The sequence below is a fragment of the Dunckerocampus dactyliophorus genome, chromosome 2 (assembly GCF_027744805.1).
Source record: "Dunckerocampus dactyliophorus isolate RoL2022-P2 chromosome 2, RoL_Ddac_1.1, whole genome shotgun sequence".
NCBI lineage: Eukaryota > Metazoa > Chordata > Actinopteri > Syngnathiformes > Syngnathidae > Dunckerocampus > Dunckerocampus dactyliophorus.
In genome coordinates this window covers 35,032,081-35,059,213 of record NC_072820.1, presented here as the reverse complement: position 1 = coordinate 35,059,213, position 27,133 = coordinate 35,032,081, and the positions used below count along the sequence as shown (strand labels likewise).

Here is a 27,133-nt window from a genome sequence, read left to right as displayed (position 1 = left end):
CAGATAAATGTCCACTTGAAGATCTTGGGACACATTACAGTATAACAGTGCAAGCTGGTCAAATTAAGTAATAATCATTAAATTAAAGTTATTTGTTTCATGAGTTCACTTAAAGCAGATGAGTTTTGGGTAAGTTTGCATATCAATGACCAAAGAAAATGTGTTCTGGAAACGCTGTGCATGCCATGCCAATAGGTGGCGATGTCGCCTTTTAAAAACGCTGTACTCCCCTGTACCCCAACTACTTGTCTTCATTCTTCACGGTGAAAACTACCTTTTGAAGAATAGCCTTCACCAGCATATGTGCTTAAATGGGACATGCTTGTAAGTAATTCATCTCCACTGTCGTTAATGTACACTTTGCCATGGATGTTTTGGTCGTGTGTATCAGGAATGCAAGTCTTACATGCAACAACCTAACAAATATGGCGCCAACTTCCACAATGCTACACTGGGCGCTTAGCATACATTAGCATGTCCCCCGTTTTCACAGAAGGTATAATTTAACAAATGTTACACCTGTAGACCCATTTTCCAATATTTGTGTTGTCATGTAAACAAATAGTACTCTTTTAAAAGGTTTCCAGTTTGAAGAAACCGTGTAAATTGGGTTGCAAAAGACCAGAATGTTCTTGAAAAGTTGGAAACTTTCCATGGGAATAAACAGAATTTTGTAAGTGGTAATATACAAGACTTAAGTGAATACATGATCATTTTTTTCCAGTTTTGTCTTTAAAATTGTGGCGCCAACTTCCACAATGCTACACTGGGCGCTTAGCATACATTAGCATGTCCCCCGTTTTCACAGAAGGTATAATTTAACAAATGTTACACCTGTAGACCCATTTTCCAATATTTGTGTTGTCATGTAAACAAATAGTACTCTTTTAAAAGGTTTCCAGTTTGAAGAAACCGTGTAAATTGGGTTGCAAAAGACCAGAATGTTCTTGAAAAGTTGGAAACTTTCCATGGGAATAAACAGAATTTTGTAAGTGGTAATATACAAGACTTAAGTGAATACATGATCATTTTTTTCCAGTTTTGTCTTTAAAATTGTTTTAAGTTGAATATGTAAAACAATTGAGTTATTGTTAGATAATTATGTCAAGAAGACAGACCTGTGCTTATGACAAAAAAATATAAATATTAACATTAGCTTGTTAATAACACTAGCTACATGTTTTAAAATATTAGTTTGCGTGCATGTCTGCTAATGACAAAAAGATAATAATAATCCATTTTCGGTACTGCTTCTCCTCACTAGGATAACGTGTATGCTGGAGCCTTGACAATATCTCAAAATGTTTTAAAATAATAGTTAGCATTCATGTCTTCTTAAGCAAAACAGAAAAAACATATCAAAATGCTAGTTAGCATGCATGTCTTCATATGACAAAACAAAAAATATATAAAAAGTATATTCTAATGCTGTAAAATCTCAGTTTGCATGCATGTCTGTTTATGGCCAAACTATATCTTGCTTATGTTTGTATACGTCACAGTTTGTAAAAATGACACCAAATTCTTGTCAATTGTTTTGGGAAATGTCCCAGCTTTTTCCAACTGAATATGTCCAAAATTCTTCAGCTAAGTTTCTAGAAATTTACCAAAATGCTCAATCACTTTGCAGCCCAACAGTACGTGTAAATGTCTCTTTAAATTGACACCAAAATCCACAAAAAAGATCAAGCATCCCAATGAAAAAGATCATTATAAAGCAGCTTTGTGCAGGCGAGTGTTATAATCTGTGATTCAACCCACTGATCTTTGAATGTGACCCCTGTTGATGTGTTTTGCTGTATAACTTAATTTGTGACACAACACTAGGCAGCTGTTTGCCCTTTACAGTCATGCAGAAAATCCTCCAGATAAGTGAGGGATAATGCCCTCTTCAGATGCAGTGTCACAGCAGCGTACAGTACTGAGAGGTGCACTTCATTCCTGCACGATGGAGCCGGGCAGCTCATTGGTCAGCGTGTGCCAGCGCTCCACTTTCTTGCCCTTGTTCTTCAGACAGTCTATCCAGTGCTGTAAGGTCTCCCCCTGCGAGTGGCACCCTAAGGACACGCCCCCTTACCACCATGGAAACACATTAGGACAAAGGGCAGACAAAGACAAGAAACAGGTAATCAAACTTTCCTCTGTTACTCATACTCTACACACACATAGGGGGTAGCATAAAACCAACATCTTTGTTGAACCACTTGTGAGGTCACTGTGAGTGGTTTTAGTCAGTGTTTGTTAGTTTGAATTGGAGCTTCTTTAAACTGCTTTATGGCGTTTTCCTTGTTTATTTCGTAGAACAGCGAAAAGATCCAGTTCTAAGTAGGGTTGTACATCTCTTTGTTAAAGATGATTCAATATGAATCTCGATATAAGGGTTGCGATACAATTCAAGAACCATACGGTTGTCCCTCGCTACATTGCGGTTTGAACATCACTCCCTCACTCTATTGCGATTTTTCAAAAAATTATAGAAATTAATTGAATTAATAGATGATTGCTGTTTGTGGTTGATTATGGACCATTATTAGAAAAAAAATATTGAAAGACAAGTCATATGTAGTATTCTGGTCACTAGGTGTTGTTATGTTCACACATGGGTGTGTGGGCTGTTATGGGTTACTGTTCCTTTAAGGTTTGGCCGTCAAGTGTAATTGTTATCGTAAAGTGTGGCTGTGAAGTAAAAGGCGTTAAGCATACTACATGTCGTGGTTATTGTCAAGTGCACAGACATAACATGTGGAGAACAAGGATGTTTTCTTTGGCTTGTCGCCACCACAGGAGCCCGCAGTGCCGTGGGCTGGATGAAGTTCAGTACGGCCTGTTCAGTCATGTTTTGGATCGGAATTATTGGGACCCTCATTGAAGGTGTGAAAATGACCTCAGCAAAGTATGTAGAGTTTCTGACTGACTACTTTATTCCATGGTACAATATGAAGAACCCTACCTTCTGTAGCAAAATGACCATCATGCATGACAATGCACCATCTCATGATGCAAATAATACCTACCTCTCTGTCATTGGCTGTTATGGGCATAAAAAGGAGAGAAACTCATGGCTTGGCCCTCTTTTTTCCCCTGACCTCAACCCAATTGAGAACCTATGGAGCATCGTCAAGCAAAAATCTATGAGGGTGGAAGGCAGCTCACACAAAACAGCAGCTGTGGGAAGCTATTCTGACATCTTGCAAAGAAATTCAAGCAGAAACGCTCCAAAAACTCACAAGTTCAATGTAAGAATTGTGAAGGTTATATCAAAGAAGGGATCTCATTTTAACATGTAACTTGGCCTGTTAAAATGTTAGGGATTGAAATAGCTTTTGCTTTCAGTAGATATGACCTCCTTGTGCTTCAAATTCAACAAATGACCATTTTCGGTTCTTAACCACTGAAATGCTTTGAAACTCACTTTATTGTGGGCAGTCTAAGGCGCACCTATGCACTAATCATGGTGTCTAAACAGCATCTTGATATGGCACACCTGTGAGGTGGGATGGATTATCTCTGCAAAGGAGAAGTGCTCACTATCACAGATTAAGACAGATTTGTGAACAATATTTTCATAAAAAATGGGAGCAAAAACAAAAGTGTTGCATTTGTTTTTGTTGAGTGTATATACAGTGGTGTGAAAAAGTATTTGGCCCCTTCCTGATTTATTTTTTTTTTCATGTTTGTCACACTTAAATGTTTCAGATCATCAAACAAATTTACATATTAAAGTCAACACAACTGAGCACAAAATGCAGTTTTTAAATTAAACTTTTATTATTATTATTATTGTTATTATTTATTATTATTATTATTATTGTTATTAAGGGAGAAAAAAAATCCAAACCTACATGGCCCTGTGTGAAAAAGTGATTGCCCCTAAAACCTAATAACTGGTTGGGCCACCCTTAGCAGCAACAACTGGAATCAAGTGTTTGCGATAACTTGTAATGAGCCTCTGTGGAGGAATTCTGGCCCACTCATCTTTGCACAATTGTTGTAATTCAGCCACATTGGAGGTTTTTCCAGCATGAAGTGCCTTTTTCAGGTCATGCCACAGCATCTCAATAGGATTCAGGACTTACAAGCTTACATACTGTACATGTGTGTTGTTCTATACTGTTTAAATGGCCGTGTTGCACCACTGTTTGGCACGCATTGTTTGAGGAAAAAAGCATTTATTTTAGTAAAAGTTAAAAAAAAATATATTTCTGTGTAACCACCAACGTATTTCTGTGCACTAAATATCCAATTTTTTGATGTGCACACCTGTGGCTTATAGTCCGGTGGAGCTTATATACTGTATGTAGAAATCTTTTTTTTCCTCTAAATTTATTGGGTACTGCTTATACACATTTGCGGTAATTGTGGTCAATATGTGCAAAAATAATAAGCTATATACAGGTATTTGTCTGTATAGCATCCATATCCATTCATACAGTATACTGTATTACTTAACATTGTTTTCAAATTTTTTTTAAAAAGCCTGATTTTTAAGGTGTGACGGCTTTTATTTTGTCGTGGTGCTGTGCCATGATCAATTACATGTAGCGGAAACCCTGTACACTCAACTAAAATATACACAACACATTTGTTTTTGCTCCCATTATTCATGAGCTGAACTCAAAGATCTAAAACCTTTTGTATGTACACAAAAGGCCTATGTCTCAAGTATGGGTGCAACGACTCCTCAAATAATTTGACTACCTCGATTTCCAAAAAATAATTGAGGATTTTTTTCTGCCTCGAGGAATCGCGTACGTCACAAATGCACTTATGTTACCCACGCAGACGGCGAAGAAGGAAGCGGAGGTTTGAAGGCGCGGGAGAACACACCAAGGCAACAAAAGAGATGGAAAACAAAATGTAAAAAACACCGAAAATGTGGCTAAACGGCTATGTGAACACCGTGACGTGTAGCTGTTGTAACGCGGCACTTACATACCACAACACATCTTATATGTTGCATCATCTCCTCTCGAATGGAGCGGAACATCAGAAACAAGGTAACATTAACGTAGCGCAAATCAGTTTGATTCAGCTTAATGCACCTTCCTAACATAGCGTTAGCCGTGTGGAGGGCTAGCTTTCTCTTAATTATGACGACTGTCGAATGTGTGACTTCATACAGGGTTTATTTCAGCAACAAGGAGAGAGAGTGACAGCGCGCAGCGATGTGCCTGCTTAATGTGGCTCAAAATCTGTCTTTACTACCTCAAAATTAAGGCACAAAAATAACTCCATATTTGTGCACCTCGAAAAAACGCAGCTCATTAGGACTAACTGTTGTAACGCAACCCCTTAACCACCATCGCTCGACTGCGCCAACAAGCCAAAAGGCGCGGTTGACCGACCCCGACGAAGATCTACAAAAGTAGGGGTGCCCAGGGTGCGGCCCAGGGGCCATCTGCGGACCACGGCTCACTTGTCATTGCATCACTAAAGAAAATAAATACAATTTAAAAATCAGCAAAAATGGTAAGATAGAGCAAAAGGCACAATTAGTAAAAGCTGAAATGTTGACACCAGTAACCAATAATAACACAAAGATTTGTACTTCAAGACAGAGCTTTAAATATCTATCACTAATATCTATCACTTTTTAATTTACTTTAAAAACCTTTCTATAAAATAAATAAATATATGATATGATATGATAGATAGATAGATAGATAGATAGATAGATAGATAGAGTAATATACCTGTATAAAAAAATTACTCACTTAGTTGAGAGTAATGTGTTCCACTACAGAGGTGTTTTCATTTACTTTGAATGCTGCAAAAACTCAATATCTTATAACGAATATTTGCCTTATTTCTAGTTAGCTTGTTTAAGTTTAGGATTTATAAATGCACAGCCATCAACATAATGTAATATGTCATTTAGTCTTAGTAATATCTCAGTAAAGTAATTATTATTTCTCTCCTACAAAATTACCATTATGTAGTCCATCAGACCCAAGAAAATACACTTTGTTCCTATGCACAATGTGAATTTAAGAAATAAAACGGCTAGTTATGGTTATGGTTTAATTTTATTTGAACATCCATTCAAGTTATAATGGAATACATCACATAATTCAATTCACAGTTCCACATGTCCAAAAGAAGCCAAGCTTATTTAATCCTACCCCCCATCCTTCCACATCTTGTGCAGTACATTTTATTAACTTCCTGTATTCCATGTGATCTTTTAATACAGAGTAATGATAAGGTCATGTAACAATATGCTGATGTAATTATTTAAATTTTTTTCACAGTTAACATAATCATCATAATAATAAATAACTAATAATAAATAGAGACAAACGTAACAAAACAAGTTCAAGACTCTTCTGTCTTGTATTTTGCAAACATCAAGTGCTTGTATTGTTTTTTGAATCGCTCATCTTGGTGCATTGTTTGAGTTCCTTGCTCAACCCGTTCCATAATTCCAGTGTGTTTTTAGCGTTATTTTTGCATATAAGTGTTTCAAGTATAGTTTTTCCTTAAGATCATATTTCTCCTCTGTTTGAGAGAAGTATTGCATGACATTTTTGGGTAGCAGGTTATTGTTATTGTTTATGCATTACTGTAGCGGTTTGAAAATTTACTAAGTCAGCAAATTTTAATAGTTGTGATTTTAACAATAAGGTATCTGTATGTTAGCATGTTGGCCAACACAGTAACAGCCTGGAGATCGGGAAGACCTGGGTTCGCGTCTCCCTTGGCATCTCTGTGTGGAGTTTGCATGTTCTCCCCGTGCGTGCGTGGGTTTTCTCCGGGTACTCCGGTTTCCTCCCACATCCAAAAACATGCATGTTAGGTTAATTGACGACTCTAAATTGTCCATAGGTATGAATGTGAGTGTGAATGGTTGTTTGTCTATATGTGCCCTGCCATTGGCTGGCGACCAGTCCAGGGTGTATCTGGACCATAATACTATAGTACCATCTATTATGATCCCATAAATGTATTTTCATTCACCCTTTCAATGTCCACTTCGTCTATTTGTATTTGATTGTACATGTCTTTTCTGCTACTACCAAATAGCATTATTTTAGTTTTACTTAAGTTCAAGGATAATCTGTTTTCATCAAACCATCTTTTTAATATGGCCATTTCATCCGTGACTTTTTAAATTAGCTCTTGTGTGCTTTCCCCAGAACAAAAGGAAGTAGTATCATCCGCAAATAATACCAACTTTAAGTCTTTCGTCACTTTACAGATGTCATTGATATCCAAATTGAACAGTTTTGGTCCCAATATTGACCCCTGGGGTACTCAACATGTAATATTTAAACTTGCAGATGTGTATTCCAGTTTTACAAATTGCTTCCTGTTTGCTAGGTAGCTTTTAACCCAATTCAAAACTAATCCTCTGATTCCGTACCTTTCTAATTTCGTTGTTAGGATGTTATGATTAATTGTATTGAAGGCTTTTGTGAGATCCATAAATACTGCAACTGCACACTTTCTGCGGTCTACAGCGTTAGTAATTTCCTCCATAATTTCAAGCAGTGCCATGGAGATTGAAATGTTAGCTCTGTATGGACTATCTGCGAGTAATTCATTCTCATTAATAAATTTGTCCAACCTGTTATTAAATAGTTTCTTGATAATTTTAGGAAATTGGGGCAATAAGGAAACTGGTCGGTGATTTGTAAATTGATGTTTGTCTCCATTTTTAAAGATTGGAACTACTACTACGAGTAGTACAATCTACAATCTCATTGATAACCGTTTTTATTGTTTCCATTTCAATTCCGTTACAATCAGTTGATGTTTTTGCTTTACAATTATTGACAATGTTGGTGATTTCCACTTTACTTACATCAGTGAGAAACGTGGAATTAGGATTCCTATCTATGGTTTCATCCTTTCCTCCATTGTCCAGAATTTTGGAATTTCTTAGTTGATTATCTAAAAAATTAAACCAACTGATCGTTCATTATTTAGTGAAATTTTTATTTTCTCTTGTGTATTTATAATTGCTCTTTAACCAAGCAAAAATGTGCAAAGTGCAATTTTGCATGTTTTTTTTTTTTTTTTTTTTTTTTTTTTTTTTTTTACAGCGTATTGTGTTCTGCGTCCTTGTGGTGATCTATCGGTACTCTGTTGCATGTGTCTGTTGTTGTATTTACTACTGCTACCAGTAGAGGGTGTTGTATACTCATGTGAGCATTGTAGACGTGTCCAGAGCCACAACAGTCCTGATTGGCTAAGGGAGAACCCGGCCATTGTGTTCTGCGTTCTGATTGGCTGGAGACCATTGTCAATCAATCTCCTTTGTGCAAGACTGCCTGTTTCCTGTTGCATAATACATGCTGATTGAAGGCACAAGTTACGTGTCTGTAGGGCACCTGGAATACTGTAAGTGAATCTTTGGTTCATGGAGGACGACGAGGAAGAATATGTTAAACAAGGGAACACTGTGCTCGATTAATCAAAAAAATGTTTTCCGTTTTTGAATCGTATCTTAACCCGTGTATCTAGATGCGTATTGAATCGTTTACCACAGAGAGATTTACATCCCTACTTATAGTTAAAAACTTATTTCTAGCACGATTAATTGTGATTAATTATGAGTTAACTACAGACAAAATCTTGTTAATTGTGATTAAATATTTTAATCGAATGAAACACCTCATTTCAATATTTTTTGACTAATAATAGGCCATAGTCAACCACGAAACAGCAATTATTTATTTATTAACATTTTTGAAAAACCGTGATAGAGTGAGGGATTGATATTGAAACCACAAAGTGTTACGACACAGTTGCAACAACAGATTGACTAATGCACCATTTGGGGGGGAAAAGTACATTTCTTGCAAAGAGGCCAGACAAAAGTCAAATATATTTACTGGGCTTATGGCAGATCTTCTAGCCGCCACAACTTATTTAGTAGCCAGTCACTTATCAGTGTTCCATAAATTCAGCAGCAGGAAATGAATAGTGGGTGATTTGAACTCACCAATGAAGTCATTTGACTTGCCGAGGTCGTAATCCCAAACGGTGACCTCTAATGTCTTGGTGGCGAGCTCTGAGAAGGAGATTTCATAGAAGAACTCCTAGGAAAAGGAAGCAAATGTGGAGACAATATTCCAAAAATACTTGTTGCTGTGTCCTTAATGAGGTAGCGTGATGATAGTATGCAAACAGTAAGTGGCACAGTGTGTCCAAGCACTATAGCAGCAGTCTAAATTAGCCTTCTCTTTATATTCAATGAATCAATGAATATAAATGCATCCAACGCTGTAGCGTACCTCATTAAACTCTGGGTTGAGAGTCTTTTTTATAACAGCAGTTTTGTGCTTGGATTTCTTCTGAACATCTGGTTTGAGGTACCTGAAACAAAAGAGTGACATCACCCTGCTGCAAGGAATAGTAATGGCTTTTTAAAACCGTGTATATATAGCCAAGCACGTTATCCTAGGATTTGTGGAGGATGGATAAATTCAGTTCTACATCGCTGCAAACTAGGACCATAATATTAAACATATTGTTAAATTAATACCACTCTGACGGGTTTATTCAAAACTATTATTATATTTGTAAGCCTCTTGCATTGATTGTATTATATTATTAAGCAAATTAGTGTGATCTCTCTAATATAGCAAATTAATAATGAATTTATTTTAGAATATGCCGAGGACCAATGAAAAACAAGCTCTGGGCCGAAAATTCCCCCCAGGTTGCACTTTGAAAACCCCCTGACTTACATCCTATTATATATCAATATGACTATAAATTGTCTATTTTTTGACCAAAACAAGCCTGTGCAGTCAAGCCAACACCAACAAGCATTTAGCTTAGCTTATCAATATCAACATTGACACTGTATTTGGACTATTTCATCGCTTATATCTGAAAGAAATAGAATACAATTTATTGTATTCATTACAAAAGTCTGGCAATGTTTGGTCTGCTTTTTTAAATTTGAGATTTCACATTTCATGCTAACTTGCAATGGCAAACTTCTGTGAACCAAAAGCATGAAAAACTAGGGATGTCCCGATCTGATATTGGATATCGGGCCGATATCAGCAAAAATTCAGATTATATGCATTTGGCATTCCGATACCAGCAATCGATTCCAGACTCCGCCCCAGCACGTCTATCCAGTAGCGGCCGGTAGAGCCCACAACAACAGTGTGTGCTAACTAGTTAACAGAGTAGCAAAGAGTGGGAGTGATGTCGGCTCTGTGTGTTTGAGTGCAAAGTTATTATGCACAAGTTTCTCATGGTACAGAACCGGGGAAGTTTAATATGACCAAACTCATCACGCATTTGAAGCAGCATCACATGGGAAACGCCCACGGGAAGAGAAGAAGTCATTAGCTATAACAGCAAAGGTGACCAGCCCCTGTCGGTTTTGAGTAAAGTCGGGTTTAAATGCTTAATTCAGCAACTCGAACCTTCTTATATTATGCATAGCCGCTACTACAAAACTATACCCCAAATGCGTAAAGAAGTAAATGGGTCAGTTTTTCTCATACGCACTCTTTCTGTTTATTGGTCTCTGTTTGAGTGATATCACTTAATCAAGCCTTTTCTAACATTCCACACTACAAAATAAGTAATAAAAGTGTGAATGATTCGTGCAGATATCGGAATGATGTCCGTATCGTCCAATATACAATGCTGCAATTCGGTATGAAATCAGAAGTGAAAAAGTTGTATCGGGATACCCCTATGAAAAACTTTTAGTAAATCCTTTTCTGACTTGATTTTAATTTCGGAGACAAATGTATTGTTGTGCTGATTCATAACTAGACTTCTTGTTGGAGACCCTGCTGTTGTCTCAAGAATTGATCATTTTTAAGAAATCAAATCAGTGTAGAGAGGAAGTGAGGGAGGAAAAAGGGACTGAATTCAGGCTAAAAAGCAGGGAGGATGTTTTTTGTGGTCATTGGCAATGGTAATGGTTTAGTTTATTTTGAACACGCATAGTTGCATTGGAATACATCACATAGTGCAGGGTCACCAACGTTTTTCCTTGTGAGAGCTACTTTTACAAAATGAAAATGGCCAAGAGCTACTCATGTTTTGCAATTCACAGTTCACCATGTCCAAAAAGGAGTAGGAAGAAGCAAAGCTTATTTAGTCCTACCCCGCATACATACATGCATACCCCATATTCCCATCAATTACAATACATTTGTACACTTCCTGTGTATTAAATGTACCCTTTGTCAATTTGAATTACATAGGAAAATGATAAGGCAGTATAATAATGTGGTAAAATAGGAGTCAAGGTTTGTAGTGAATGTAAAGAAATCATAATACGGTCATAGCGGTTATCATCAATAATAATAAATATATAATAATAATAACTGATGAAAGGGTTAATAGTTAACAGAAACGTAGTTGGTTGATGAGTGAGAACAGACAATGTTCTCATGAAAAAAGAAGCAAGAGTGATTAGACATAGCATTGTATGTACGCAGTGGTTCAGGACTCTTCCTTGTACTTTGGAAACATCAACTGTTTGTACTGTTTCTTGAAATGGCTCATTTTAGTGCATTGTTTGAGTTCTTTACTCAGTCCGTTCCATAACTCGATTCCACATACTGAAATGCAGAGTGTTTTTAGCGTTTTTCCCTAAGGTCAGATTTCCTCCCTCTTGTTCAGAAGAATTGTATAACGTTTTATGTAGCAGGTTATTGTTTGCTTTATGCACAATTTTAGCTGTTTGAAAATGTACTTGATCAGCAAATTTTAATAATTGTGATTTTAGGAATAAAGGGTTTGTGTGTTCTCTATAAGCAGCATTCTGGATTATCCTAACTGCTTTTTTGTAGCACGGTTAGCGAGTGGAGTGTACTTTTATAGTTATTTTCCCTATCGCCATGCAATAAGATAGATATGGTAATACCAGAGAGCAATTAGAGCATATGGAGTGATTTTTGGTCCACAACAAATTTTGCTTTATTCAGTATTGAGGTATTTCTTGCCACTTTATGTTGTATATTTTTAATGTGAGATTTCCAGCTCATATTGTCATCTATTATAAACCCCAGAAATGTATTTTTGTTCACCCTGTCAATATCCACGACATCAATTTGTATTTGCGCGTAAGTATGCCTTCTGCTTTTACCAAATAGCGTTATTTTAGTTTTACTTAGTTTCAGGGATAATTTGTTTTTATCAAACCATCTTTTTAGTATAGTCAGTTCATCTGTGACTTTTTTTTATTATTAGCTCTAGCATTCTTTCCACGGTTGGCTTTTCCAGGGTATCTGCTCTCCACGCATGCATCAAATAGTTTTTTCCTTTGCCTTGTTGCTAAACAACAGCCTTGAGCTTCGGCGGTTAGTTGGTTAGCTTGCCTTACTAAAGGCTGTCGGAGCTTATAATTAATTTATTTCGGAGAGTTCGTACCTCTCACCAGTCCGAGTTGAAGTCAGAAATGTCAGGACACTATTCTGGTTTTGTGATCACAAAGTGTGGTCAGGAAGATGCAAAAATAGTTCAAAACTATGGTAGCAAAAGTCAAAGCAAATGGTCTTGCCATGAACGTCCTTTCCGGTCAACAGGAAGTGACCTGTGTAGTACAAGTACTTATTTGGTACTTAAGTACTTATTAGTACTTATTTGGACTTATCTTCGCTCTGAGGGCTAGTCTAACTTTGTAGCTTTGTTGAGGAGTGTGACATTGTCAACCATCTGGTCATTTATCTGTCAGTGGGGAAAAAAATATGCTCTAAAGTCTCCCTTTGCTGTGTTTATTGCGTTATTCGCAAGTGTGTGGCTCCCTCGCTGCATGAGCTCCAGCTCCTTCACCAACACGACACACAGATTGCATCAGTATCCATTAGCGAGCTGTCATCAAATATCCTGGATATTTTCAAGCCAGCTGGAAGGAGTGTGGCGAAAGCTCTTATTCGGCTTTCCACCCACCACCCACAGCTTGCCGTGTATGAGCGCGTATGTTCCCACACGCTCTCAGACACAACAAAGCATCTTGGAAGAATCCTGGCGCCAAAGGCCAGAGATGTGAGCGTGCATCTCAGCTGAAACATGGTGGTGTATAATGCTGAATGTGTGGGATGCAGAGGATTAGTGGATGCATGGGAAAGAGGCAACGTGTGTGTGTGTGTTTCAGGGATATTCAGTGAGATGTCATCAATGTATCAACATAACGATCAATTATGCATGAATTGAAAGCAATTTTCCCCACACTGAAACCTGTGCACAAAATGTACATAATGTTACTATCATCTTCATTGTCAGTATTTTTAATTTTGATGCACTTACTTGGGACCTGTTTAAAAAAAAAAGCGTGGCAAAATTTTATGAAAAAAAATTACAGGATTTGTTTTTGTTTAATAAAGCAAGAAATTCCACTAAGTAACCCTGACAAGGTACACCTGTGAAGTCAAAACCATTTCAGGTGACTACCTCATGGAGCTCATTGAAAAACACTAAGGGTTTGCAGCACAATCAAAAAAATGTATAAGACATAAAATATGTCTAAAATGTAAGACATATTTAGAGTTGTCAAAGGGTGGTCAAATAATTTGTTCCAAGACTGTATACATACACACACACACACACACACACACACACATATATATATACACCCCTACTAATGAACATTCGACGTGCGAACATTCGGAGATACGAACACAAGCCGACTGGTCTATATTTTCATGTGTTTTGCCTTATAAGTCCATATTTATACTGCTACATGCTTGACCGGCAAACCCATATTTATACTGCTACATGCTTGACCAGCAGAGGGCACTGTGACACTGCTAATGGGACCAACAGATACAGGAAGATGAGGAAGAGGAGAGAGGAAGGCTTTATGATAGTGTTTTATGATACAACCCGGACAGAGCGTGTGATTAAAGTTTATGAAGAGTTAATAGGCCTGCTTAATTCTACACCACCCACAGAACACTACCTCTTTTAGAAGAGTCTAACGATGACGACGATTTGTCCTTTTTTTCAATATCTCCTCCTCCACCACAACCAACGACATATGCTCGACCACCTCTCTTCAAAGGTAAATAACATTTATCATTACGTACTATTACAGTCACACTTGTCTATCGCGGTCACTAGAGGGAGTCTGCAAAAGTGGCTGCTATAGACAGGTGGCCTCTATAGACAGGTTGGCGTCCAGTTTGAATGTTGACCAGTAGAGGAAAAAAAAGAAAAAAAAAGGGAAAAAAATAATAATAATAATGTTGACCAGTAGAGGGCACTGCGGACTGCTGATAAAAGTTGTACAACACTACTAGGCTTGTTATTATCATGGTTCATGGTTTTAATCCTGAACATGCATGAGTCAAACAGTAGCACATCACATAGTACAATTCACAATTTTGCATGTCCAAAAAGGAGTAGGAAGAAGCAAAGCTTATTTAATCCTACACCTCATCAGTTTCACATCAGTTGCAATACATTTATTCACCTCTTGTTCTTCCAAGTGTACTTTGTAGGTCTACATGACAATGTAGTGCAATCATAGCCAAGGTTTTTACTTACTAAAAGGAAGCTAGAGGCTTAATAATAACTGATAACTGATAAAATACTTCAGTTAAGTACAACCGAACTCAGTTTTGCTCCCGCTGCTGCATGCATGCTAGCATATGTTTTTTTTTTTTTTTATTGTAGCGTTGCTGGGAGTACGTCCTGTTCCCAGCCTACTTTGCTGTAATGTTTTGGTGCAAATGCTCTTAAAGTTACATGTTTGACCAGGAAATAGCAAGCTCAAAAGAAGACAGCTTTTTTATGTGGAACAACTGACAGTTTGTGTGGATCTTGTGAATGATTGTGACTGAGCTAGGACTCAGTAATTAAAGTCTACACACGACGCCTTCATTGATTGAAAAACAAAACTTTTTCGTGAAGCTTCTACTTGAGTAGGTAATTTGGCTGCTATATGCAGTCAGATATTGACCAAGGGAGACAAAATGGGTGACTGCTATACACAGGGTCTATAACACTTAAATTTGCCGGGTGGGATTTTTCAGTGGCTGCTATAGGCAGGTGGCCCTTCTATAAAGGTGGCCGCTAAGACAGGTTTGACTGTATATCATTTTTATTATTGTTTTTTCATTAATTATCCTCGTTTAATATTACTACTGCATCCAAACGCATATACATATACATACATACGCATATACTGTATATGTATACACGTACATGTAGTACCTATATCATTGGTAATATTACCTTATCCCCTACTTAAGAACAATTCGACCTAAGAACGGTCGTCTGGAACCAATTGTGTTCGTTAGTTGGGGACTAAGTGTATATATATATATATATATATATATATATAATATACACACAAATATACAAATATATCAACAGTATATACAGTCAAACTTGTCTTAGCGGCCACCTGTATAGAACGGCCACCTGCCGGCATTTATTGTCTTATACTCCCAAAATGACGCAATGGTTTCTTCAGTGGTTTGGTGTGCCATGTGGCTCCGTCTGCGTGTATGTTCACAGCACCACACGTAGGTGCGCCTTGTGTATTACATTGTTCCCGTCGGGATGCAACTACAGTCAAACCTGTCTTAGCGGCAACCTGTATAGAACGGCCACCTGCCTATAGCGGCCACTGACAAATCCCCCGCAGAAAATTTGCGTTATAGACCCTGTGTATAGCAGTCACCTGTCTAACGCGGCCAGCGGCCACCCATTTTGTATCCCTTGGTCAATATCTGACCGCATATAGCGGTCAAAATACCGACTCAAGCAGAAGCTTCATGCACGAAAAAGTTTCATTTTTTAAGTAATGAAGCCGTCGTGTGTAGACTTTAATTACTGAGTCGTATCTCAGTCCCAATCATTCACAAGATCCACACAAACTGTCAGTTGTTCCACATAAAAAAAAGCTGTCTTCTTTGGAGCTTGTTGCAGACAGTGACACCATTTATTTCCTGGTGTGATACAATGTGCACTGGTCAATATTGTAATGCCCCTTGTTGTGGGGAAGGAGAGACTCACGTCCCCGATTAACTTTAATCGCTTTATTAACAGCGGTTTATTAACCTAATAGTTCTTTACAACTTTTATCCGCAGTCCCACAGTGCCCTCTACTGGTCAACATGTAACAGTATAATTACACTAAGTCCCCAACTAACGAACACAATTGGTTCCAGACGACCGTTCTTATGTCGAATTGTTCTTAAGTAGGGGAAAAGGTAATATTACCAATGATATAGGTACTACATGTACGTGCATACATATACAGTATATGTGTATGTATGTAAATATGAGTTTGGATGCAGTAGTAATATTAAATGAGGATAATTAATGAAAAAAACAATAATAAAAGTGATATAATAATACGTAATGATAAATGTTATTTACCTTTGAAGAGGAGTGGTCGAGCATACGTCGTTGTGGTGGAGGAGGAGGAGATATTGGAAAAAAAGGACAAGTTGTCGTCGTCGTTAGACTCTTCTAAAAGAGGTCGTGTTCTGTTGGTGGTGTAGAATTAAGCAGGTCTATTCACTCTTCATAAACTTTAATCACGCGTTCTGTCCGGGTTGTATAATTTAGCTTTCCATTTAGCTTTATCTGGGTAATTGGGGGTACTTGAGGTATGAAAACTATTACACTACCAGTCAGACCGCCAAGGAAACTATTAAACTCATAAACATTTTGGCAGCAGAGCCAGGATTTTTGAAAAGTTAACGTTTTAATAACTGTGATCCATTCTCATTCACTTAGTTGGCAGTTGTTAATGACTTTCTACAGCTCATTAATATAGCTCAAAATAAAATTGTAATTGGAGTTGATTCTCGCATTCATAATGACCACGTGCACCAATCTGTGGTTGGATATGGTCCTTACGTTTTAACATAGGGGTCGGAGAAGCCGTTAACATCCATAGCAGCCAGGTGTGCGCAGCGCTTAACGCCAACGCACAGCCCACCACGAGTCCTCTCCTTGGCCTCACCCTTCCCGTCAGCATCATCGTTGTCAGTCGGGGGTAGATACTGCAGGCAGAGCAGCAGGCGTCCTCTCTCTTCCAGACTTCTCTGCTGCTCTGTCTCCCACTGAGGAGAGAGAGAAGATAAAACAAAAAAATAAAAAACAGTTTGGGCTGCAGGAGGCTGCATGTAATCAAAAGTAACATAACCACACAGGCTGCTATAATTCATACTTTCTTTTTCCCTGACAGATTGAAATTGCACTCATAGATAGTTGAAGGATCATCAGTTTGGCAGGTCGAGCCTACAGCAACTTTACTGTTTGAGCACTCCCATGGTGTAACTTTTGATGACACTGAAGACAGGTTGACAGTGTGGTAAAAGACAATGACCTGAAATAATGTCTTGGTAAGCTGAAGATTTGAGATTCAGGGGGAACTAAGAGGAATTGTAGCACACACTTGACTGATGAACTCACTCAGGGGTGTCCAAACTTTTTCTGGGTGCTACATCCAGAAAAATGGAAGGATGGCGGTGGGGGGCACGCGATTATTATTATTTTTTATTTACAAAAAGGCAAAAATGCGTATATATATACATATACAGTATATATATATGTATATGTATATGTATGTGTGTGTGTGTGTGTGTGTGTGTGTGTGTGTGCACGCACGCACGCATTGATTGATTGTTATAAACAAGGTGTCCCAAAAAACGTATACACATTAAAATTTCTGATCTGGTACAAAAGAGACAGACTTGTATGACCTCTAGGAAAAATTTAACTTAAAACACTTACACGCTACAACAACGCCAAAAACTTACAGCATTTCAGTATGTGGAATCAAATTACTGTATGGAACGGATTGAGCAAGGAACTCAAACAATGCACTAACATGAGCAATTTCAAGAAACAATACAAACAGTTGTTTTTTGAGAAGTACAAGGAAGAAGAAGAGTCCTGAACCACTGTGTACAAAATGCTATGCCTAATCACTACTACACTTATTACTAAAATTGAATTGTGATATGTGATGTATTCCAATGTAACTTGTATGTATGCACGTTCAAATAAATGAAACCATAACCATAACCTTAAATCTCATCTTATTCAGCAAAGAGGATGTTCCTAAGAGCTCACCCGTGGCAATGTGGCATTTACAGTCATGGAAGAAATTATTAGACCACCCTTGTTTCTTCATTTTCTTGTTCATTTTAATGTCTGGTAAAACTAAAGATACATTTGTTTGGATATATATATATAATGATGGCAACAAAAATAGCTCATGAGTAATTTTTTTGTCATTGCAGTGCCATAGCTATTGATGTAAGAACTTAGGTGATTTTGGTTATTATCAAGAAATAGATATCTGCTCTTAAATTAAACAGTGAAGCTTATGAGCTATTTTTGTTGCCATCATTATACCTTATTTGTTCTAACAAATGTACCTTTAGTTGTACCAGGCGTTGAAATGAACAAGAAACTAAAGAAACAAGGATCTAATAACTATTTCCTATTACTGTTCCTATTATTATTACTGTAGCTGAGCTGCTATGAGTCGGAAGAGGTGAAGTGTCTGCCTCCAGTCATGTTACGGAAGTATTTTACATGTGCAATAGCAAACTATTATCAAAGCTTTTGACAAACAAGCAGGGGTGACACAGAAGATACAAAGTGACAGGTGGAAGAAGTTGGGTGAAAGAGGGAGGCAATGACTCACCCATTTGGCCTGGAGCATCTACACATGTATGTTATTTACGGGGTTATTTACTGGAATAGCAGCGATGTAATTTCTCATAAAAGGAGAAGTTGTATTTGCTCTAAATGTCTCTCGCCTTCTCTGTATCACTCCATCTCTCATTAAGTCTTATCTTCAGGCGAGAGCAAGACACAGTAAGTGATCAATATGCCACACGCCTCACATTCATCCTCCCTTCCCTCCCCAACCCTAATTGTCTCCTCGGCTTCTCTTTCACAATTACATCCTTCAGAACTTAACATTTTTGGGGAAGAGGATGAGGGAGAGCATTCATGCGACTTCAGGACTTGGCAATTAGGAATGATCATTTGCAGCTGGTGTGTGTTCGTAAAACAGCTTGGACCTTCACGGGTCGATAGGGAGCAACTCATTAGAGAGGCGGAAACAAATAGACATTGATGGCGGCCGCAGCACGCAAACTGATGAACAGGAATGATTTTTTTTTAAGAAGAGGACAAACGTCAGAAAAACAATCACCAGACTCAATAAACAAGCTTGGTGACAAGTAGACATCTGAATTATTTTTGCTTTCATATTTCTTGTGATTATGGAAGTAGTTTCTCTTGCATAACACGTCAAAGTTTGTGTTTTGCTGCTGTGGATGAGGTGCTCTGCTCAGAATGGATATGCCTGTGCACATCAGCGTTAAATGTGGTCACTGTGCAACCATGGGTCACTGAACATAGCGCAGCTCAAACCATCCAATATAGATTACAACACTGCTGCTACATCATATCTGGAAACCTTCTGTGTGGAGTTTGCATGGTCTCTCTATAATATAGATTTTAATTGAAAACTCAAAAAGTCAGGGGTGTCCAAAGTTTTTTCCACCGAGGACTGCACAGTGAAAAATCAAACAGTGCGGGGTCACCACGGGAAACTTTTGCATGACAAGTTTTGCACTCAGTTGCATCATCTTTTTCAGATTTTCACGAAAAATACTGCTATGGCCAACATCACTGTTACTACTTGCTATTGTTAACATGTTAGCACATGCTGTTGTTGTGATCCTGTGGGCTCTATCCGGGCGCTGCTAGATAGAACTGCTGGAGTCTGGAATGGACTGTTTGTATCAGTGTGCCAATATAGGACATATAGGCCGATTTCTTTACTATTTAAACTTTGTGCTTCTAAAATATTTTTTTCTCTGCCAAATTAAGACTTTATTGTTGTAAAAATGAGAAAAAAAAGATTACAAATTCTTTCTCTTTTATTACTTTCTGTCCATAAAAAGTTTTACTTTATTCTTGTAAAATTACTGCTTTTTTCCATGTTGCTGGTTATTTATTTATTTATTTATTTATTTTGTTTAAAGGGGACCTATTATACTAATATTCGGGCCTTTACCCCCCTGGCGCTCCTCCAGGTACGCCTCCCGCCGAGCCCACTCCGCTGTGATTGGTCACACTCCCAAGCAATCCCGAGGACTTACGGACAACTGCTGAACCCCTTTTGTCCGATTACTTACACAAAATAAACACAGTTAGGACACTGATACATTGTTACTTACAGCTTGCTCTTCTGACTCCTCAACACGACCAAGTAATGTTGGAAAGGCATCAGACTTCAGCAACAGTTTGGTGGGTAGTCCAGCTTCGTATTGAGCCATGTTCACAAAACAGTCCCGTGTGAAATGCCATTGCCAGCAAGAGTTTTTCTCTTGCTGGCTGGGAATCAGCAACTCCAACCACTTCTGCCTGATGCTTACCTCTTTAGGCACACCCGAACTAACATTTCCTGGGAGCCAACGGTGAACAGAGCAGAGCGAAGCAGAGCGGGGAGAGGGCAGGCCTACAGCGTTTGTCTGGTCATGCCTATATAAGGAAGTCTGGGTAGCAATGGAACTCGGTGTTAAAAAAACGTTGTAAAACACAGCGTGCAGAGCCGTCCAAAACTGCTTTCATGTCTCACTTCCAAATGCACAAACCCCATTATCTGATGCGTTGGCATCGTTTAACACGAGAATACAACATTGTACCAACATTTATAGGTCAGTAAAGAGGAATAGCATAATAGGTCCCCTTTAATATTGGCAAGGGCCAATGAAAAAACAGCTGTGGGCCGCACTTTGGACACCCCTGCTGAAAGTGGTTGTCTCTGTGATTGACAGGTGGTGTAGCCACCTCTCATCTCAGTCACCTGGGATAGACTCCAGCCTCCCTGTGTCCCTGAAGTACTATAGAAAATTAATTCATGAACAGACAGACAGATAGCATCATCACCTCTCTCAAGTAACAGGAGATTCCTCTGAGGGCCGTGCTCATCGCTGTGGGTGAGGGCAGCTGTAGGTGGAGAAAAAAGAAGGAGACACCTGGTGAGTGGAGGATGTAACCACTTTAAACATGAGTATGTTTTCTAGCCATTCGAATGATACGATTGTCAGTGTTTCCCATAGGACTGCAGTCTTATCTGCAGTGTTCTGTTGCGTGGGGAGTGGCGTCATCATCTAATTTGCGTAATTGCCTATGATGCATGTGCATATAATTTTTATGGAGGCTGTTTTGTGTCATAAGAAATAGGCACGTCATTATATAGCTAATATTGCACTATATTGATAAACAAATACGTTATAACGCACGACCAAGTCAGTTGTGGTAGTTTTTTCAGGCTTTTGATTGAGCAAAATACGCATGACAGCCAGTGAATGTGTTTTTATGTGGACAGATTTTTTAAAAACTCCACTTGTGTGGGTCGACATTTGTTCGCATCGGAGTGGGGCAAATGTGCGTTTTTGAAAATCTCTGTGTTAGTCTGGACATTGCCTTTGATGGACAGACAGCGCCACCTGTTGCTCGTTGACAAGAGTAGAGTTATTATGTGTTAAGATGCTGAGTTACGATGGCATCTACTGCAACGACAAGCTTCACAGACAGTCGCATTATAATATATTTATGAGCGAGGGCGAACAGTTAGCGCCAAATAAATTTATTGCAACCCAGATTTATTCGTGGTGGGCTGACATAAAGAAATGAATGTACTGTATGTGAAACACTGATTGTGATTTAAAGCACTCAGATGTTGAACAGGATAAAAATTATGAATAAATAGTCCATAATTGTTTTGATTTTCTGAGTCTTTTTTTTGGAACCCCATGAATGTGTATGTTTTCTTCTTACAGGCGGTGGATGCTCCAGACAGATGTTAAAATGCTTGATCTGGTCGGGCTTGACGCGACGCAGTGCAATCCGCGACTCTCCGATGAACTCATTATGCGTCAGCTTGTCTTCGTCACACACAGACACCCTGGTGTTGAGACACGGAGGAGGAGGAAGGTAAAAAAATAAAACAAGAATGACCAAGAAGGGAAACAGCAAGGAGGCAGGAAAACAAAAATAAGAAGCAGGAGCTAATAAATGTCATGTTACTCTTTATAGGATGAGGGACCATATTTGGGAACTGAAAGTAAAAAATTGAGACCACTTATGTGATTCCACACAACCAGTCAGCGAAGAAATAAATAAACACAGGTGTATTTCAATAAATTTGAATATATTTTAAAAGTAATTTTTTTTCATTAGTTGATAGTTCAGCCAAGGTGGTTCCAATTTTCAAAAAAGGAGACATACACCAATTTACAAATTATCGGCCAGTTTCCTTGTTACCACAATTCTCTAAAATTGTGGAGAAGCTATTTAATAATAGGTTGGACACATTTATTAATAAGAATGAATTATTTGCTAGCAGTCAATATGGATACAGAGCCAACATTTCAACTTCTATGGCACTGATCGAAATCACGGAGGAAATCACTACTGCCATAGACAATAGTAGATGCGCAGCAGCTGTATTCATGGATCTGACAAAAGCCTTCGATACAATTAATCACAATATCTTAATTTCAAAATTAGAAAGGTACGGAATTAGAGGATTAGTTTTGAATTGGGTTAAAAGCTACCTAGCAAAGAGGAAACAATTTGTAAAGCTAGGAGAATACACATCTGGGAGTTTATACACCACGTGTGGAGTACCCCAGGGGTCCATACTGGGACCAAAACTGTTTAATTTGTACATCAACGACATTTGTAAAGTAACAAAGGACTTAAAATTGGTATTATTTGCGGATGATACCACCGCTTTCTGTTCTGGTGAAAGCACACAAGAACTCATTAAAAAGGTCAAGGATGAAATGGTCATATTAAAATCAAGGTTTGATAGGAAGATTATCCCTGAATTTAAGTAAAACTAAAATAATGCTATTTGGTAATAGCAGAAAGGATACGTACGACCAAATACAAATTAATGGAGTGGATATTGAAAAAGTGGAAGAATATAAATTCCTTGGGGTTGTAATAGATGAAAAAATGAGTTGGAAATCTCATATTAAATATATACAATAAAAGGTGGCGAGAAATATCTCTATATTGAATAAAGCAAAATATGTTCTTGACCAAAAATCACTCCACACTCTGTACTGTTCCTTAGTATTACCATATTTAATGTATTGTGTGGAGATACGGGGTAATAATTACAAAAGCAATCTTCACTCACTCACTGTACTGCAAAAAAGATCTGTAAGGATCATTCACAATGCCAAGTATAGACAACATACAAACCCTCTATTTTTAAAATCGCAGATATTAAAATTCGCAGATTTAGTACACTTTCAAATCGCTAGAATAATGTTTAAAGTTAATAACAACTCGTTACCCAAAAATCTCATACAGTATTTCTCAATCAGAGAGGAGAAATATGATCTTAGAGGAAAATTAAACTTAAAACATTTATACGCGAGAACTACGCTGAAAACCCACAGCATTTCCGTGTGTGGAATTAAATTATGGAACGGATTGAGTAAGGAACTAAAACAATGTACAGAGATGAGCAAATTCAAAAAACAATACAAGCAGTTGATATTTGCTAAATACAAGGCAGAAGAGTCTTGATTGTTCTGCCAGGTTTGTTATGTTTTTGTTTTTTTTGTTTATATAAAATTTTTATTTATTTATTTATTTATTATTGTTATTATTATTATTATTATTATTACTGTATATGTATATATATATTTAAATTTTTTTGGGGGGGGGGGGAGGAGGAGGGCTGTCTTACTGTTATCTATTATGTATTATCCTGACTATCACAGAAAACACGACATGGAATGCAGGAAGTGAACTACATGTACTGTACTAGATGTAGAATGGATGGGGGGTAGGATTAAATAAGCTTTGCTTCTTCCTACTCCTTTTTTGGACATGTGGAACTGTCAAAGAATGATTCATGAGATGTATTCCATTGTAACCTTCATGTTCAAATAAACTAAACCAAACCAAACCAAAACCATTTTCTATAGAGTGACTACATGTAGAGTTAACTCTTTTAGGAATGTATTTTTAAATTTCGTAATAATTTCGATGATTATATCTTACAGCTAATTAAAAAAAATAATAAAATTCAGTAGCTCATAAAATTAGAAAATTGTCCAAAAGTTCAATATTGCAAACTGTTAGTCAGCGATTGAATCAGCAAATGAACTGCAAAAACATATTGAACCTTTAATTGGTCTTTTAATATGAATTGTACTCCTGGAATTAAATAACTTTTGTATGATATTCTAATTTAGACAGCTGCACCTCTATGTCAATTAAATGACGAACAATAGATATAGTATAAAATCGTTCAATATATATTAGCCTATATACCATAATAATATATATTCTATATATCAGTACAGTATATATACCGTAATTTACGGTGCATAAGACACAATGGTGTTAAAGCCGCAACCACAAAATTTAGAGAGAAAACTCTTGATGAGCTTGTCAACCCATCGGAAATCGCAGGAGGTCATTACTTGATATAATAGTCTGACTCACGGTGTCATCTTAGAAAGAACGCTAAAATCACTACACAGCAACTTAACACTCAAAAGATAGGTAAGAAATATACAATACAAGTACCAATACCAAAGTACCAAAAGAGTTGAGAATAAAAAACAACAGCTATTTTAACAGTTTTTCTTCCCAGGAAAGCATTTCATTGGCCATTGCTGCCACCAGAAGAAGGCTCCCTCTGGCTCCCTCTGGTGGACAGCTGAATGAATCATTGCAGCGCCCCGGCAGCACCGCCCCTCCTACCGACGTGGTTGCTAGTAGCATCCTCCCGACGCCGGCCATAGCCGCTACTTCCCTTTGCGAGCCTAGCATTCCTCACCCACAGCATTTTTGTGGTGAGTTAGCCGCAATTTCTGCACCAATGTTCACTACTTTTTGATCACCCTGTACCTATTCCTCTGACTAAGTCAAGGTTTCGTTTGTTATGAGCTGGGGCCCGATCAGGCTGCCGCTTGGGCAGTGGCGGTAAGCAAGGTTCACCCTGACGTTTGCACATCTCCTCCCCTTTTTGAGGGGAACACCCAGAACACCATTCCTGTGTGGATGAAAGGCTGGAAAGATAAAAAAAACTTTGCCATTTTGACCTGAAAATGTTTTCATCTGGATAGCCCCTTACTTTGTCCTTCTTCTACACTCTGATTGAAACCCTTTCTTACGTCTAGAAGAAATAAATTTGAGGTTAACTAGTTAGCTTGGTAGCATGCTTAAAGTGCATGTTTAAATTGAGCAATGTCTTGTAAACAAAGAATAATAGGCGTGTAAAGGTGACTATAGGGGTGTTTTTTCATGTCTACAGGGCTCTAATGATGTTAAAAATTGTATTTAAAAAGTGATAAACAGGTTTTGTATGTTCTTACTACGAATATTAAATTCCATTTAATAATATTGAATCCTACTTTGCAGAAATTTCTAATTTGCGGAACCAATTAACCGTGATAAACAAAGGTCGACTGTAAATCCTATCACATGGAGTATGTTTACATATTATATTACAAGCACCACTTTTCTTGCTATGGGGTAGAGAAAGTGTAACATGCAGGACAAAGTTAATCCATGTTTATGGATCTGTCAATGTCTTATGGCCATCGCTTGCACAAGCCATACGTGGAGGGCCGGGGTTGGCCCCTTGGAGTGAGGCACTGTATCGTGAATCAAAACCACACAGTGAAGTGAGGGAGAGGGGAGACGTGGGTGAGAGGAAAAAATTCATTTAAATCCAAGCTCGGTGAAATGGAATTGTATTGTATTGTATTGTATGGGGAGAAGCAGAAATGAAGTTCTACCTTTTATGAATGTGTTTATGAATGCAAGACAAGCAAGTATGAGGAACAGAACATTCTGCTGCCTCTCATATGGTTATTTGTCTGAAAAATATGAATTAATGGTGACAGAAGGCATTCTCTAGTGATGGTAATAAAAGATGTAATTGCAGAAAGGAGGCAGATGTTGCCTGAGGACAAAGGCGACAAACCTTTGAGGTAATTTCAAGTCGAGTATCTTGTCTTACAAAGAATTTGGGAACCTTTTGAAAGGGCAACGAAACACGAAGATACGTTGATGAATGATGAGCAGGAGGTGTAAAAAGGTGTTTAAAAAGGATGAGAAAAAATAATGGAAATGTGAAAAGTTGCTGTCTAGTGTGTTATATACTATGTAGTTCTTCAAGAGTCAGCTTACTAAAATGAAAAGTCTTGCCTATCAGTCTACTTTAACATTCAGAGAAAAATGGGCTTCCACAGCCAGTAGCTGTGTAGTGTGTGGAATAATTTAAAATGCTAAGTAAAAAAACAGTAAAAATTTCTAGTTTTCTTCAAGCTTGAAAATGGCAGTATAATCAATATGACACAGTTCTGAATGATATCCCCTGAGACTTTTCAACTTTGCTGCCTGCTGCAGTAGAGATAAAACATGTAGGTGGAGAAGTAAAGTAAAAAGAAAACAAGATTGCACCTCAGAAAAATGGACTTCTGCTCTTTTGTTATCCTCGAATAAAGTCACAGAAGAGAAACGGGAAAGTGGATCGTTTGCTTTCAGTATGTCTGTGGTAACTTTACGAAAAAAAGGCTGTTCATATTAAAAGTATCTTAGGTTTAAGCTTATGCAACTGCTGGCCACAACAATAAGTACACCAGACAGTGGAGGAGCTATGGGTGGTCACGCTCCGGCCACCCCGCTGGCCATCTAGACATTTCAGGTATCAACTTATTGCCACCCCTATGTGAGTAATGGCCACCCCAATTAAAAAATTAATGCCTCCGCCACTGACACCTGAATAAATCGAATTACAGTGTATCCTATATTATCTTGGATTTGTTGTTGTAGCTGTCATTTAAACTCCAAAACTGACCAAAATTATATATGAAAATAAACATTTTCAATTCATTTTTGTTGCATGTCATTTGATGGTACAGGTGTACCTCATGCTGTGTGACCGGTGAGTGCAGATACAGTCCAGATGTTAATGAAAGCAACTTAACTTTAAACTGATACAGCGGCCAGATTGCATATGTCAAATTATCTACATTATGTTTGGCATTTGAAAAGGGGTGTGAATTCCGTTGCTGGTGCACATGACTTGATAGACAAGTGGCAATATTTCAGTAAGTGATGTTAGCACGTTACAGTGAATTAAACCACACGTCTCCTGCTCTTAAAAATCCTTTTC

General features: G+C 37.9%; 1 protein-coding gene and 1 long non-coding RNA gene across 3 annotated transcripts in view; one reads left to right on the top strand and one right to left on the bottom strand.

Moving 5' to 3' along the window:
- Positions 1-130: 130 nt before the first annotated feature.
- Positions 131-27,133, bottom strand: part of LOC129195037 (double C2-like domain-containing protein alpha) — a 39,707-nt gene continuing 12,704 nt past the window's right edge. Inside the window, exons 6-11 of the mRNA XM_054800741.1 lie at positions 21,757-21,883; positions 20,863-20,922; positions 16,801-17,006; positions 9,240-9,321; positions 8,948-9,044; positions 131-2,072 (exon numbers count right to left, since the gene is read on the bottom strand). Of these exons, the coding sequence (XP_054656716.1) occupies positions 1,936-2,072; positions 8,948-9,044; positions 9,240-9,321; positions 16,801-17,006; positions 20,863-20,922; positions 21,757-21,883 (709 nt within the window). The 3' untranslated portion in view covers positions 131-1,935. The remainder of the gene's footprint in view (positions 2,073-8,947; positions 9,045-9,239; positions 9,322-16,800; positions 17,007-20,862; positions 20,923-21,756; positions 21,884-27,133) is intronic.
- Positions 239-25,322, top strand: LOC129195052 (uncharacterized). 2 transcript variants are annotated; one of them, XR_008573849.1, is made up of 6 exons: positions 239-324; positions 1,849-2,125; positions 20,751-20,954; positions 21,759-21,912; positions 24,602-24,803; positions 24,876-25,322. It is a non-coding gene; the product is annotated as an uncharacterized LOC129195052 (long non-coding RNA). The 2 variants fall into 2 exon arrangements; XR_008573848.1 differs by having other exon boundaries at positions 24,602-25,322.